Source organism: Podarcis muralis, chromosome 14 (genome assembly GCF_964188315.1).
Source record: "Podarcis muralis chromosome 14, rPodMur119.hap1.1, whole genome shotgun sequence".
Classification (NCBI taxonomy): Eukaryota; Metazoa; Chordata; class Lepidosauria; order Squamata; family Lacertidae; genus Podarcis; species Podarcis muralis.
Genome location: NC_135668.1, coordinates 19,145,360 through 19,159,992, shown reverse-complemented (window position 1 = coordinate 19,159,992; position 14,633 = coordinate 19,145,360). Strand labels below are relative to the sequence as shown.

The following is a 14,633-nucleotide window of genomic DNA, read 5'->3' as shown; positions in this document are numbered from 1 at the left end:
CTGAGTTGGCCTGATTCAAGTCTTAGGTGGAATAGGATTACTTAATTCCCCTACTCTCTCTGGGCTTCTCCTGGTAGAAAATGACATCTAGCCTACATAACAAAGAGTACCTAACCTGTGGCCCTCCAAATGTTGCTGGACTACAGTTCCCATCATCTCTGACCATTGGTTGTTCTCAAGGGGTGGGAATGATGGGAGTTAAAGTCCAGTAATATCTAGAGCTGAGTTTCCCAAGTTTTTTTGGACTACAACTCCCATCACCCCTAGCTAGCAGGGACAATGGGAACTGTAGTCCCCAAACAGCTTGGAGACCCAAGTTTGGGAAACCCTGATCTAGAGGGTGCAGGGTGCCCTCTCTTCTCAACTTTACTTCTTAGAATTACAGTGGTACCTTGGTTCTCAAACGCTTTGGTTCTCAAATGCCAGAAACCTGGAAGTAAGTATTCCAGTTTTTGAATGTTTTTCAGAAGCTGAATGTCCGATGCAGGTGTCAGCTATTGTTTCTGCAGCACCTGCACCAATCAGAAACTGCACCTTGGTATTTGAACGTTCTGAAAGCCAAACGGACTTCCAGAACGGATTAAGTTTGGTGCTTTTGTTTTTGATATTTAATTTGCGTTTTGGTTTTTGAGGTTTTTTCAGTTAATTTGTTTTTGTGACTGTGTGGAACCCAGTTCAGCTATTGATTGATTGATTGATTGATTGATTGATTGAGTGAGTGAGTGAGTGACTGCAGAAATGGATAAAAGCCTCCTATCCAAATAATGACTATAATCAGTACAGGTAAGAAAAGAAATTAATTTTAATTTTTATCATCTACAATACTATCTTATTTATTTTATAGTGCAGTACATTGATTACTGCTTTCATTTTATGGATCAATGGTTTCAACTTCATGTTAAATTGCTGTTTAAGGGGTTGTTTTTTTAAGGTCTGGAACGGATTAATCTGTTTTGCATTACTTTCTATGGGAAAGCACGCCTTGGTTTTGGAACAGACTTCTGGAACGGACTAAGTCTGAGAACCAAAGTACCACGGTATGTAGTTGGAAGGAACGTAGGTGTGTATGCACCTCCTGCACTGAACATGCCCCCTTAAACATGCCCACAGAGGTGCAATGAGTTTTTCTCTGTGAGAATTCTCGTTGGTGGCAAGGCTGTGTCCACATCGATTTGTGGTCCCGTATCTTTTAATGCGGGTGGCGCTGTGGGTAAAGCCTCAGCGCCTAGGACTTGCCGATCGTCAGGTCGGCGGTTCGAATCCCCGCGGCGGGGTGCACTCCCGTTGCTCGGTCCCAGCGCCTGCCAACCCAGCAGTTCGAAAGCACCCCTGGGTGCAAGTAGATAAATAGGGACCGCTTACTAGCGGGAAGGTAAACGGCGTTCCGTGTGCTGCGCTGGCTCGCCAGATGCAGCTTGTCACGCTGGCCACGTGACCCGGAAGTGTCTGCGGACAGCACTGGCCCCCGGCCTATAGAGTGAGATGGGCGCACAACCCTAGAGTCGGACACAACTGGCCCATACAGGCAGGGGTACCTTTACCTTTACTATCTTTTAATGCTCATTTAGATGTGGCAGCCATTTTGCAATTTGTCACACTCTGCCACGGCAGCCATTTTGTTACTGGCACCCACAGTTCTTTCTCAACAACACTGCAAAGGTGCCCACTGCCTCCCCCCCCCCCCCAGAGGCTGGCTTTCATAGTTGTCATGTGACATGAGGCCCCCTCCTTGCTCTTCATCCAGATGTGGCAAGTTTGGTGAAGGTCATCTTGTCCAGAGGTAGGCAGAAGGCAGATGGGGAAGCCTTGCAAGGGCTTCCGACTCCCAAATGTTCAAGAATAGCAATGACAAAATGAATTGGGCCCCATCTGCAGAACACACTGAAAGCAGTATCATAGCACTTTAAACAGTGGAGTTTGATAAGGGATGTTGAGCGTTGTTAGGAGACCCCTGTTTCCTTCACAGGGCAACGGAGTGGCTTAACAATAAATCCTTATTTACAGGGAACTCTGGGAATTGTAGGTCTCAGGGGGAGGGGGAAAGGGGGGTCACTTAACGCAGTGTTTCCCAACCTTGGGCCTCCAGCTGTTTTTGAACTACAATTCCCATCATCCCTGACCACTGGTCTTGCTAGCTAGGGATGATGGGAGTTGTAGTCCAAAAACAGCTGGAGGCCCAAGGTTGGGAAACACTGATTAACGCCTCTCAGCATCCTTAACAAACTACACTTCCCAGGATTCATTGGGGGAAGCCATGAAGCCATGTCTGTTTAAAGTAATATACTTCTTTAAAAGTAGTGCAGATGGAGCCTTGTTCTTAGGCTGCCTAAATGAAGAAAGGAAACCAGGAGAGGAATTTTGTGTGAGGGCACTCCCAGTTCAGTTCTGGTACAGAAAAACACATTCATTGGCTCCAAATGTGCTCAAAGGAACCTTGCATTCTAATTGTGCATCATTTGCATCTGGCTCCAGTTGGTAGATCTTGAGAAGATGATGATGATGATAAATAATAATAATAATAATAATAATAATAATAATAATAATAATAATAATACAGGTCCTGGAGCCCTGAAACCTGCTCACCACCCCAGTCTAGTTCAACTCCTTGTTCAAGGTATGATTCTGGCAGCTGCAGCATCCCTGACAGATGACTGTCTAGACTCGGCTAAAAATACCTCCCGTGAAACTGGGAACAAGAGGGGAGTCATTCATTTTAAGATCAGCGCATGTTTGGTGGCCTATATTTCATCAGTAACCAATGCCCATCTCTATGAAAAGCAGGATATATATGAAGGACGGACTTATTTATTGCTAGGACCCAGGGGAAGTGGAGGGGAAATGCAGTGAGTCTTTGGGTTGTAGCCACTCAGAGGTGACCCACTTAGATTAATGAACATGGCTATCTTAGGTTCATTAATTTAAATGGGTCTACTCTGAGTAGGACTAGCATGGGGCACAATCCTCTGACCATTGGTGCTGGGCCTGCCATGGGCTTGCCCCCCTTTTGGTTTGTGTGGATATCTAGAGATGCTTCCCTATACCTCGGGGTTCATCTGAAGATGCTGATAACTTCCCTCTATTTTCATAAAAGTCGTGCATCGACTCCAGATCCATTTGCGTGGATCCAATGAGTTCACTATTAGAAGTAGCAGACAAGAAGCAGACTCTTCCTCAGAGGTCACCCACTATTAACAGAGGCTCCAAAGAGGCTTCATAACATAGCCTCCAAGGATAGCTCACCTAAATGCTATCAGAGATCCAAACCAGGCATTTAAACAGATGGTTTCCCTGGAAAAAAATAAATCTTGGGAACTGCAGTTTACTCCCCACACAGCTACTATTCCCAGTGCCCTTAACAAACTACAGTTCCCAGGTTCTTTGGGAGAAGCTCTGTGCTTTGAAAGTCAAGGAGCAGATGTCCGTATTCTGCACATCTGTTATGACACTGGTTTTTAATCAACCTTGCAACCCACTCCAGTTACAACGGAGAGAAAAACAACAACCCTTAAGGTTTCTTTATTATTATTGCCAATCTTGTAAAGAGTGCCCTCGTTTTAAAATGCCATCCCCCCTCGTCTTTGACCCTCATACCGCCCTGGTATCTCTGCATAGCATCTGCCTGTATTTATAGCATGTATTTGCCCATTTCAATTACAAATAACGATTTAAAACAGAGAGAAGGTGCTTAATAGAGATTATACTAGAAAAAAGCTTGGAAGGGATTTTCTAGTGCCTAGAGAGCTTTTGTGCTACTTGATATACAATCATAATCATTTCCTCATTAAAACCTGGAGGTCACTCCTTCGGAAGGAGAAAGGACACGGCGATGTATCGAGGCTGATAGGCAGGAAGCTATCACCAGTGTGCTCTCAAAGGGACCTACATTGCCCTGTGCATCTCGGAAAAGCTGTATAATATTTTGTGCCCTCCTCCAGGCAAGGCAGCTGTCCGTGTTGTGCTCTCTCGCACAAGCTTTTGGTTGGTCCATGTGGCTTCATGATTGTTGCCCGCCTCCTCCCCTCTCTCCCCTGTCAGTCATCCAGGTGCTGTTCCTCCCATGTAGACGTCGGGATGGCGCTGTAAGGGTCCATGATGACTTTCGCGCAGCGGATAATCATGACGATCAGGAAGAGGCAAAGGAAGACGAAGCATGCTAGCGTTAGTCCTTTGTCCACGTCGACAAAGACGGGTTCGGGTGTTGGTCCTTCCATGGTTTATGTCTCTCCACATCAGGGTTGATTCCCACTGCTACCCTCATTGTACACCTGTGGAAGACGACAAGGAGAGGGGACTGACTGAGCAACGTGTCATGAAATCTACAGCCCATGTCCTTGGCTGGTTGTTGTTTTTTTAAGAAGCAAGTTAAGGTGCTTATGCACCTAAACACACCTGCCTAGACTTGGGACTGACTTCAGAGGCTCCATCTTTGTGTCAGGACACCCAAGTGTGGGATAAGCAGCCTCATATAACCAATATGCTCAAGTCTAATTAATGCACGAAGGGGTTAATACCATAGAGTAAGCTGTCCTGCCAAGTTTAGATAATGTCCACTTCCCTCACCTTGAGAAGAAACAGGCAATAAAGCCTATTGTCTCCCACCTGTCCCCCACGGCCACTCTACCTGAGAAGCTCTGCATGTGAGGAGGTTGAGCTGGTCCAGCTCAGCCGCATGGCTCTAACCAGCCACTCTTGAGTCCCTATACCAATAATTTAGGAACTTTCACCACTTTTGCAACTAAGCCAAGTTTTACTGCCTGTGCACCCCCCCCCCCACAACTCATTAATCTGACCTTTGAAGAGTTTGTAAGTAAACGATTTTTTGAAGTCACCAAGCATGTGACTTTTTCCTATGCTGCAGGAAGAGGGAAACTCTGAAAATAAACTTTTAAGGGGACATTTTGGATCTCACTTTAAAGGGCATATTTTAAAGGTTGAACAGCCCATATTTTCATGCTTTACTTTGCTGCATATTTTGCGACTTTAAATCTCTGCTGGGAGAGATTTTGCTCACCAAAGAGTACTTGCGGCAAACATGGATCTTGATATCCAGGCATTCTCTTTTTATACCTATTTTTTCCTTGAATCAACATAAAAGTCCAGCAAAAACCAAGGCCCCATCTGAACTATGCCTTTAAATCATACCACTTCAAACAGTCATGGCTTCCCTCCCACAAGGTCCCCATGTCCCCTCACAGAGTTATATATATAATGATTTTATTGCATTAGCCATGCGGCCATAGCATAATATACATAGAAATAACAACATAAAATGGGGGTGGGGAGAAATGCACAGAGTTATAAAAGTGGTTTAACAGGGGCTACACAAGGAAACTGACCTGATATACAAGATGGGCCACTGCTGTGTAAGGAATGTTTCTTTGTCATACGCCCCGGATCAGGCTGAAAGGCGATGGGTATGGCCCCTATGGCAAAAGCGACAAAAATATAAATTTCACTCTCCTGTGGCCTTAAAAATGAACATTTATTTCTCTGTTCCAAATCTGTCGGGCTGCTATCCTGAAAATTATTAATCTCTTGTTCACATTACATAAATAGGGCTGGCACTGGATATTTCTGTGAGGTGCAGAAACACGGTATTAAAACCATGTCAGCCTCAAGGATATGTCCGTCAGTAAGATATGAGGGACAACCAGTGCAAAGAATTTAAAAACAGACAAAGGTCAAACGAAAGTGTTCCAGTTAAATCATAACTTTAGCCATCAATCAAAGTCTAAAAGACACCAGGAGGCTTATTCCATGCTTTTCATATTAATATACCGTATTTTTTTGCTCTATAAGACTCAATTTTTCCCTCCCAAAAAGTAAGGGGAAATGCATGTGCGTCTTATGGAGCGAATACAGGCTGCACAGCTATCCCAGAAGCCAGAACAGCAAGAGGGGTCGCTGTGCAGCGATCCCTCTTGCTGTTCTGGCTTCTGAGATTCAGAATATTATTTTTTCTTGTTTTCCTCCTCCAAAAACTAGGTGCGTCTTATGGTCTGGTGCGTCTTATAGAGCGAAAAATATGGGGATAACTTCTCTTTACACACCCTGATTTATTTTGCAAATTCTAGGATCCTATCAATATGTTCTAGCTAGGGCCACATTCCCACCATCCACTAAAGAACTATGATACCAAAGTGCTTAACAATCAATCCTTCTTCCCACGGAACTCTGGGAATTTGAGCTCTTTGGAGGAAGCCATAACTTATAAAGTGTTATCATTGTGCTTCAAATGGATAGTGGGAATGTGGCCTCAGGGTTGCCTTTATAGAGCTCGACAGGGAGGAGGGTGGGGAGAAAACCAGCACCAGTTGTGATTGCACCTGCCATTGGCTCTAGCGCCACCTACTGTTGGCCTCCCTGGCTTGCAGCCTACCCAATGGGCAACATGCAGCAATGCACACCCTTAAGCTTACAGCATTGGCAAATACTGCACTAGCAGATGATGTTATCACTCCTGCTATGAGCAGAAGAGTGACCGAGTGAAGCTCCCTCCCTGTTCCTGCACCACTGCTTTAAAGTCCCCCCACACATAAGGTTGCCAAACGCAGTGTCTGGGTGGAAATCAGCGAAATGTCTGGATTTTCACTTTTTTAACTATGGCAACCCTACTCACACAACTATGCAGAAATGAAGCCTAGGAGAAAAAAGACTCTCTTTGCTGTAATCCCCAAGCAACAATAGCAATCTGTCATGCGCCATTCCTCCTGCTGTTTCTGTAATCCATCAACCATAACTTTTGTCCCCAGCAACCAATGTGCATTTCCTTCCTCAGTCTGCAGGCCTGGGCAGGGGTGAGGGCACTTGTCCCAGGCTTCAGAGGGCTAAGCCAGCCAGGGGCCCCTGCCAGGAACCAACTGCCATTTGGCTTGAGTTTGTAACTTTATTCTAACAAAACACATTCAAAGAAGATCCGCACAGGCCTGCCAGTCTGTGGAGATTTCCTGACCCCAAACTGGTGACTACAGAGAAAGTGTCATTTTTGTTACGTATTCAGTGGTCTGTGTTTGCCTGAGCTTGAGTCTGGACCAAGGATTCTGAGCCCCTGTGTTCTGATTCGATACATGATGTCCAATCACAGAACATTTCAGGATTTGGGCCTCTGCCATTGGCCCTTGAACTCTGAGTTATGATTTGCAGTTTGGAAGTTTAGACAGCCAATCACGTTGGGAGTGGGAGTGGCCCAAGCCTTCAGAAATGTATATAAACAGTTGCTTTGTTCGTATTGCTGTGTCTTGCCTCGTGGGAACCCACCCACACTTCAGTTTTCCTTTCTAATTTAATACAGTAAACTCAGTGCTTTTCTTCTAGAAAAAAGGAGCCGGTACTTACCATGAAATCGTTACTGTAAGTGTTACATTTTTAACCAGTGCTTTTTTCCTAGAAAAATGGTGCCAGGATTATGTACCCTTGAATACCTTCAGGAAAAAAAGCACTGAGCAAATCCAATCTTACACATATACAATCATTCAAACAAACTCTCGCATGTTGGAGGTGGGCATCTGAGCAAGTTCTGGTGCTTACTTACTCTAATTCTTGGTGCCTTTGCTTCTCAGCTTTGTAACATCGAGACTTCACAAAGATTCGTTCAGGCTGAGACCTGGAAGAATGGTAATATCATGAAGGCGTCATTTGTACGTGCACTTAAAAGTATGATAAATCTCATTCAATTATGAGAGTAATTAAGGGATGACTGTCAAACATCTCGGTGATTGAGAGAATTGGCGGTAGAGCGTGCGCTTTACATGTAGAAGGTTCTGGGTTCAATTCCTGGCCTCTCCATGTAGGACTGGGAATGCCCTACCAATAACAAAGTACAGGTCCCAGGATTCTGTGGCAGAAGCCATGAAGAGTTTGGATTTGGATTTGATATCCCACTTTATCACTACCCGAAGGAGTCTCAAAGCGGCTAACATTTATGACTTTTGTTATGTTTGTAATTATGTAAATCTTATCATGTTATAAGCCGCCTTGAGCATAGTTTCAGCTATGGAAAGGTGGCATACATATAAGATGATGATGATGATTATGATGCTGATATCTTCTCATTGAGAAGAACACCTACTGAGTTTTTGAGGAAGAACACCATGTGCAAACCATTTATCTCAATGGAACTTTAGAAGCCAAATTTTCATATCCATCACAGGTTTATACAAATTCCATCCTAACATTGGCAACTCTCACCCCATGCAGACTTTAATGTGAAATGAATGTTCTCATGAGTCAGTATAAGAGCCACTTAATTATCTGCCACCTCTTCAAAATGATACCAATGAATCTGCTTCTAATTTCAGTTCCAGGTCCATTAAACTGCAGGCTGGATGGTTTAATCATATTGCAGTGTCTGTAATCATCCCACTTTGATTTAAATAAAATGTAAAAAAAAACAGGCTTCTCTGATTATGAAGCGAAATCCTGTTGATTGATATAGACAGGGTAGTGACTTCTACTGCCCAGAGAGAGCAATATGTTTGATCTGCAACATTCCCCAGCAAACTTAATTGTATTTTTTCTCCTGCTAAAGTTCTTTCAGGAAAGAAATCAGTCTATTATATTATTACATCAGCAAAGCTGACGGCAGCTGTGGGGTTCCTTTATCTGTAGCTCCTTTTGGGCATTTTCAATTCTTCTGTTCGGCTTCTTCTATTAGCTGTGTAATTTGCAGAGCTGCATCAGCTCTTATATGCCTCATTTAATTCATGACAATTCTCTAACTCATTTTGTCTCTGAGGCCCAGAGACTTTAAATAGTGTTTCCCCTACAACCTGTGAGGTTTTCCCCCCTTCTTCCTCTGGAAATGAAAGAGTATTTATAGAGTAGCTCGAAATTGGGAATTTCACAAATCAGTAGACTAGAGAAGGACATTCATTCATGTGATGCCCTTCAGGCAATCCATGCTAAAGAAAGCTATGGTTTGTTGCTTCTAAAGTTCCATCTGCACTACATACTTAAAGCAGTATCATGCCACTTTAAAATCATGGCTTCCCCCAAAGAACCTTGGGAAGTGTAGTTTGCTAAGGGTGTTGGGAGTTGTTAGGAGACTCCGATTCCCTTCATGGCTGAAATCCCAGAGTTCCTTGAAAAGAGGCATTGGTGGTTAAACCACTCTGAGAATGGTAGCTCTGTGAGGGGAACAAGGGTCTCCCAACAACTCTCAGCACCTTTAACAAACTACAATTCCCATGATTCTTATGGAGAAGCCATGACTGCTTAAAGTGGTATGGCACTTTAAATTTACAGTGCAGATAGGACCTAAACTTGCATTAATGCATCTTGATGGGTGCATCAGGCCTGGAGACATTTTTAATTTTCTTAATTTTCTACAAAAACAATAAACATACAGAATAAGTGAGTAGAGCAACAAGTCATACATAGATATATAATTTGTTTCGTATTGTTGTTTTAGACCAGTGATCATGTCTAGAGACAATCTGCATTGTTCAAACGTGAGTATCCTGGAGTTCTTTTTCAGCTATATTTGGTAGCCAACCTCTTCTCTCTGCGTGCCCAAAGGCAGACGGAAACAGCTCTTTCCTAAGCATCATATTTGCTATCCGTATGATCACTTGGCTGTTTTGTTGGACAAACTATTATTTGTTAAAATTTGCTTACAAATGGTAGTCTGGGTGGGGAGAGATGCCGCTTCTTTTGCACTGCAGCACTGGAAAGAATATCAAATGAATGTTTTGGGAAAGTTACATGCGTCGGGCTCAAGTTTCAGTCATCATATTACGAAATCACCACCAGTATCCTTTAAATCATTTCCTGGTAATTTGCTAAATCAGGATCCCCTTCAATAGTTCTAATAGTGTTTTGGGGTTTTTTAATTGCTTTTCCAGCAATTGACTTAACTTGATAATTGAATTGATGTTCCCCAGCAACAAAATGGATTCTAGGAATGAGGTATGAAACCGCTCCAGTTGAGGATGGCTGTGTGTGTGTGTATGGGAGAGGGGGAGAGAATTGTTGTTGTTGTTGTTGTTTGCTTTGTATGATCAAAACAATACAGCTAACTATTAGGATTTCTTCCTGCAATTCAAGCGAGGGTGGGCTTTGGGACTCTGCTTCCTCTCTCTGTAAATAGGGGATTTGAAGCACCAAGCTAGACGTGATGTAAAATGCATAGTTGCATTGAATATGTCTGTTCTTAAAAATGCAAATGGTACCATCTTTTTTGCGGGGGGGGGGGGGGTGTTTACAACTGACAAGTATCCGGATCAGAGGAGGTCCTGGGGGAAGGGACTTAAACATTTCCTCCTTTGCTTCATTCTTGATGAAAAGGCCTTGGTCCAAGACAAAATGATGCTCTGGGAATGACAACCTGGAATACTGGGGCACTTGCTATGGGGCCATGCACCTTAGCTGGGCCCACAAGAACCAATCCTATGCCCAGTCCCAGTGTCTACCACCTTTTTGGCCCCCATCTTCCAGCTGCCAGTTTCTCCAGGCTTACCTGGCGTAGCACTGTAAAGGGCCTGGAGCCAAGCAACCCATATTATGTTGTAATATACAGTTACCGACTCACACTTGCGTGCATGAAAGGGTTAACCTGAGCTCCAGGTGCCAGTGGGTGGAGCTTAGCAGGCTCCCAACAGCCTTTGCTTCCTCCCTTTTCTCTCTTTGCTTTGCTTCATCAAAGAAGCCAGAATTGCAGCTGAAGAAAAACCAAGTAGATGGAAAACCTCTTTAACAAGAGATTTGTATTGCCTGATTCTTTTGTAAGGAAACCAAGTTCTTTCTTTTAAGTCATTTGGAACCTTTCTTCTTCATTTCACCGTCAACCGATGAAGACTTGCTTGCTGTAACTCCTGAAACCCTGTGAGTAAAATCTTCACTTATTTGCAGAGTTAAATGTGATTTATTCTAGCCTAAGTAGTTTTGTGGGGAACATTTGTTTAGAGGTCGATGAGGGCAGATGCAAATCAAAACAAGTTTTAACGTGCTTGCTGTAACTCCTGGAACCCTGTGAGTAAAATCTTCACTTATTTGCAGAGTTAAATGTTTGGGATTTATTCTAGCCTAAGTATTTTTGTGGGGAACATTTGTTTAGAGGTGGATGACGGCAGGTGCAAATCATAACAAGTTTTAACGTGCTTGGAACAATCACCATTGTGCTACCTTTGCTACGAAAGAGTAGGAATCTCTCTTCCAAACCTCTCTCTCTAACATTATGGTACTGCTTTGTTGGGGCTGCTGCACCACACTGTTGTTGCGCGCAAGTGGGTTTAACCAGTGACAGCGTGGGAATGGACCATAAAACCAATTTAGCATCTCACCACAGGCAGCAGTCCCCCAGGTTCCATTATTGGCATCTCCAAGTATGGTTGAAAAATGTCCCTTTCCACTGCCATTCAGGGTAGACAATACTGAGCTAGATGGACCAATGGTTGGACTCGGTATAAACATGGAAATAGTATTGTTTTAAAAAATATTCCATAAAATAAAATGTATACTTGACAATTATTAAGAATGCCCTGCTAACATCGCCGGCAGAAATTGTCGCAGTGAAAAAATTAAATATGAAAGAAAATTGGGCTACCTATAAAATTGTATTAAAGGAAGAAAACGGAGAATTGGAATTAAAGGATTATACAAAAATTAAAGCTCATATTAGTGATTGGTTCCAATATATTCAAATTAAGTATAGATTAGTGAAAGACAAAAAGTTAGGATTTGAAAAAGAAATATCAAAATTCGATAAATACTTAATACAAGGAAAATAAAAATATATATCTAAATTGTATAATCTGATCTTAGAGTGGGAAGCAAAGGATGAATTGGTTAAAGCATCAATGATTAAATGGGCGCAAGATATTGGGAAAAATATTATGTTTGAACAATGGGGAAAAATTGTGGAAAGAAGATATGAAATTCACTATCTGTTATATAGTGAAAGAAAATTACCTCAAAATACAACATAGATGGTATTTAACACCTGAAAGAATAGCAAAAATGAATAAAAATTGTAGCGATGTCTGCTGGCGATGCAACACTGGAAAAGGTACTATGATACATATATGGTGGAATTGTTTAAACATCAAACAATTTTGGGAAACAATATATAACGAAATGAAAAAAAATGTTAAGCAAGTGCTCCTTAGAGCAGGCATGTCCAAAGTCTGTTTCGGGGGCCTACTCTGGCACACCAGTCGGTTTAATCCGGCCCCTGTGGCAGTTTATTTCCTGGGGTAAAATCCTAAATGTTAGAGGGGGATTTTCCTCTGGTGGCAGATGACAGAGACTGTGACACCAGAGAGCGGTGTAAAACCAAACTAAATAAAGGTTTTATTATAAAACAACAAACAGCAAAGCTTGTGGGTGTTTTTCCTGCAGGCAGAGTTCAAACTGCAGCTTTTCTCCTTTTGTAGTCATGGCCAGCTGTATCCCATCAGCCCAGAGCTTACAGAAACTGTTCTTAAAGGTACAAACATCCTTACTGTTTCTATGCAGAATGACTCTCAACACTAAAATCCTAAAAAACCCTCAACAACTTCAAAACTAAAAGATTAAAAACAACGCCAACGCTAAAAAAACTCAACAACTTTGGAGTAAAATCCTTTTAAAAAGGTCAACGGCCCTTCACTTCATCAAATCTGGCCCTCTTTTTAAAAAGTTTGGACACCACTGGCTTAGAGGAATCAGCCAGTCGTCAGTGGTCACCAGCTGCTATTTTTGCCTTAAACTTCCTTGCGTTGACTCTACCTTACCAAAGCTCGGACTTCCAAGATCTTTAGGAAGCCTTTCACGGTAAACAGCCGATAAGAGGCATGAGCAGATTTGGGCCATAAACAAGGATGTGAAATATTTCCTTTTCCTCTGCGTTTCCCATCTACTTCTGATCTGAATTTTTTGCTTCTCTACCTCAACCAGACTGGCCTGGAGATTCAGAAATTGGCCCTGGGCCAGGGAATTGGGGCTGTGGAGAATGCAAAAGTGTTATTTCAAGATGGCTGGTGTGGAGGAACAGGAAGTGCCATTCTTTCTGTTGCCTCAGCATCAGAAGTTGGTATTTCCGAGCAACTGTGAAGGTCCAATGCTAACCTCTGATTCCTGGCCCTGTTGCTCCTCTTCCTGCTTCTCCTCGTTGTTTGTGCCAGTTTGCTGGTGCCCTCTAACTGAGGATGGGGCGGCAAATCTGTCAGTTTTAGTTTTTCTCAGTTTCTCATTTTCCCTCCAATCTCAAGTTGAGTTCTCCACATTTCAACATCATCTGGTGTGGCTTTTTCTTAAAAGGGCCTCACATGAAATTGAAATTTTTTGCTGGGTAGGGGTGTGGAATTCACAGTGGGGCCAATTGAACGCAAGACTGAAAGGGAAAAAAACATTAAATGGAGAGAACCCAAGACCCCATTTGCACCCTCAGCACTGCAAATTGTTAAAGGTGCTAAGAGCTGTTAGGAGACCCCTGTTTCCCTCAGAGAACTACAGTTCCCAGAGCTCCATGGCAAGAGAGGTTGGTTGTTAAAACACTCTGGCATTGTAAGGGTCTCCTGAAAACTCTCTACAGTCTCCATAATTCTTTGGGGAAAGCAGGGCTTATTTTTCAGCCGGAACTCAGTTCTGGCACCTCTCAGGTGGGCGCCATTATAAGAGAACAAGGGAGGCATTCATGGTGACCTCTTTTTCTAGAAAAATAGCCCTGGGATGGAAGCCACAACTCTTTAAAGTGGTATGGAACTGCTTTCAAAGTATAGTGCAGATGAGGCCCGAAGTTAACAGATTCATGTGTCCCTGGGAGCCACATAAGCGCACTCGCTTACTTTGGTGCAGTACCACTTTTAACCCTGCTCATCCAGGACAACTGTTTTGTGGCCCCTGTGGTTCCTTTCTTGGTTCCAAACACAATGGATCAGCTTGGCGTTGACAGTTAATGAGATCAGATGTAGGAAACATCTATTATGCACAAATTAATAGACTGAAAACAAATCTTTAACGCTCCTTTAAAATACTCCTCATGGAAGACGGCACATCCATCTTAATTTTGCCATTCAACAAATAAATGTCTGTGGATTTAGGAAATGGACCTTTGATTCGCCATTTTTAAAATGAGGAAATGTCAACGCCTCTGTGCTAGGTTGCTCATAAAACCCCTTTTGAGTGATGGTCTGCTTTTGTCTGGTGCAGTCTGGAGCACTGTCAGTCTCCGGCCTGACACAATTATTCATGTCAGTTATGCGCTATAGTTCATACATCACAATCAATCCGGTGCTTGCATTTTAATAATCCTTGGGGGTGATTCATAATATGTTTTCCATTCTCCAGCATTTAAAAACCATCCAAGCATTGAGCCATTCAGGCCATTACTTTAGTCCACAGCATTATACAACTTGCCAAGATTAACCTTCTCTCCTCTTGATGTACGGTTTGTTTACTCTGTATAATTCTGTAATATGGACAGCATCCCAAGTCCATTGACACATTGCATCCCATCTAGAGCAACTTTGGCTGATCCCCTCTTATCAATGGGAAGGCCCATTGTCAGAAAATCTACCTGGCTAGCTGCTATTTTTGCCTTGCATTTGGTTTGGTTCAGTTCCTATTGATAGTCCAACCTACTTAATTTGCATTTCCAGTTACATTACAAGAAACAAAATGCAGCCATCCTTCCAAAACCACACTTCTCTCGCTTT

The 14,633-nt window shown here is 42.9% G+C and overlaps 1 protein-coding gene across 1 annotated transcript in view; it reads right to left on the bottom strand.

Annotated features, from left to right (window-relative positions):
• Nucleotides 1-3,500: 3,500 nt before the first annotated feature.
• CTXND1 (cortexin domain containing 1) overlaps nt 3,501-14,633 on the bottom strand; it is a 39,627-nt gene continuing 28,494 nt past the window's right edge. Inside the window, exons 2-4 of the mRNA XM_028706805.2 lie at nt 7,532-7,603; nt 5,337-5,423; nt 3,501-4,265 (exon numbers count right to left, since the gene is read on the bottom strand). Coding sequence (XP_028562638.1) covers nt 4,032-4,211 — 180 coding nt within the window. The 5' untranslated portion in view covers nt 4,212-4,265; nt 5,337-5,423; nt 7,532-7,603 and the 3' untranslated portion in view covers nt 3,501-4,031. The remainder of the gene's footprint in view (nt 4,266-5,336; nt 5,424-7,531; nt 7,604-14,633) is intronic.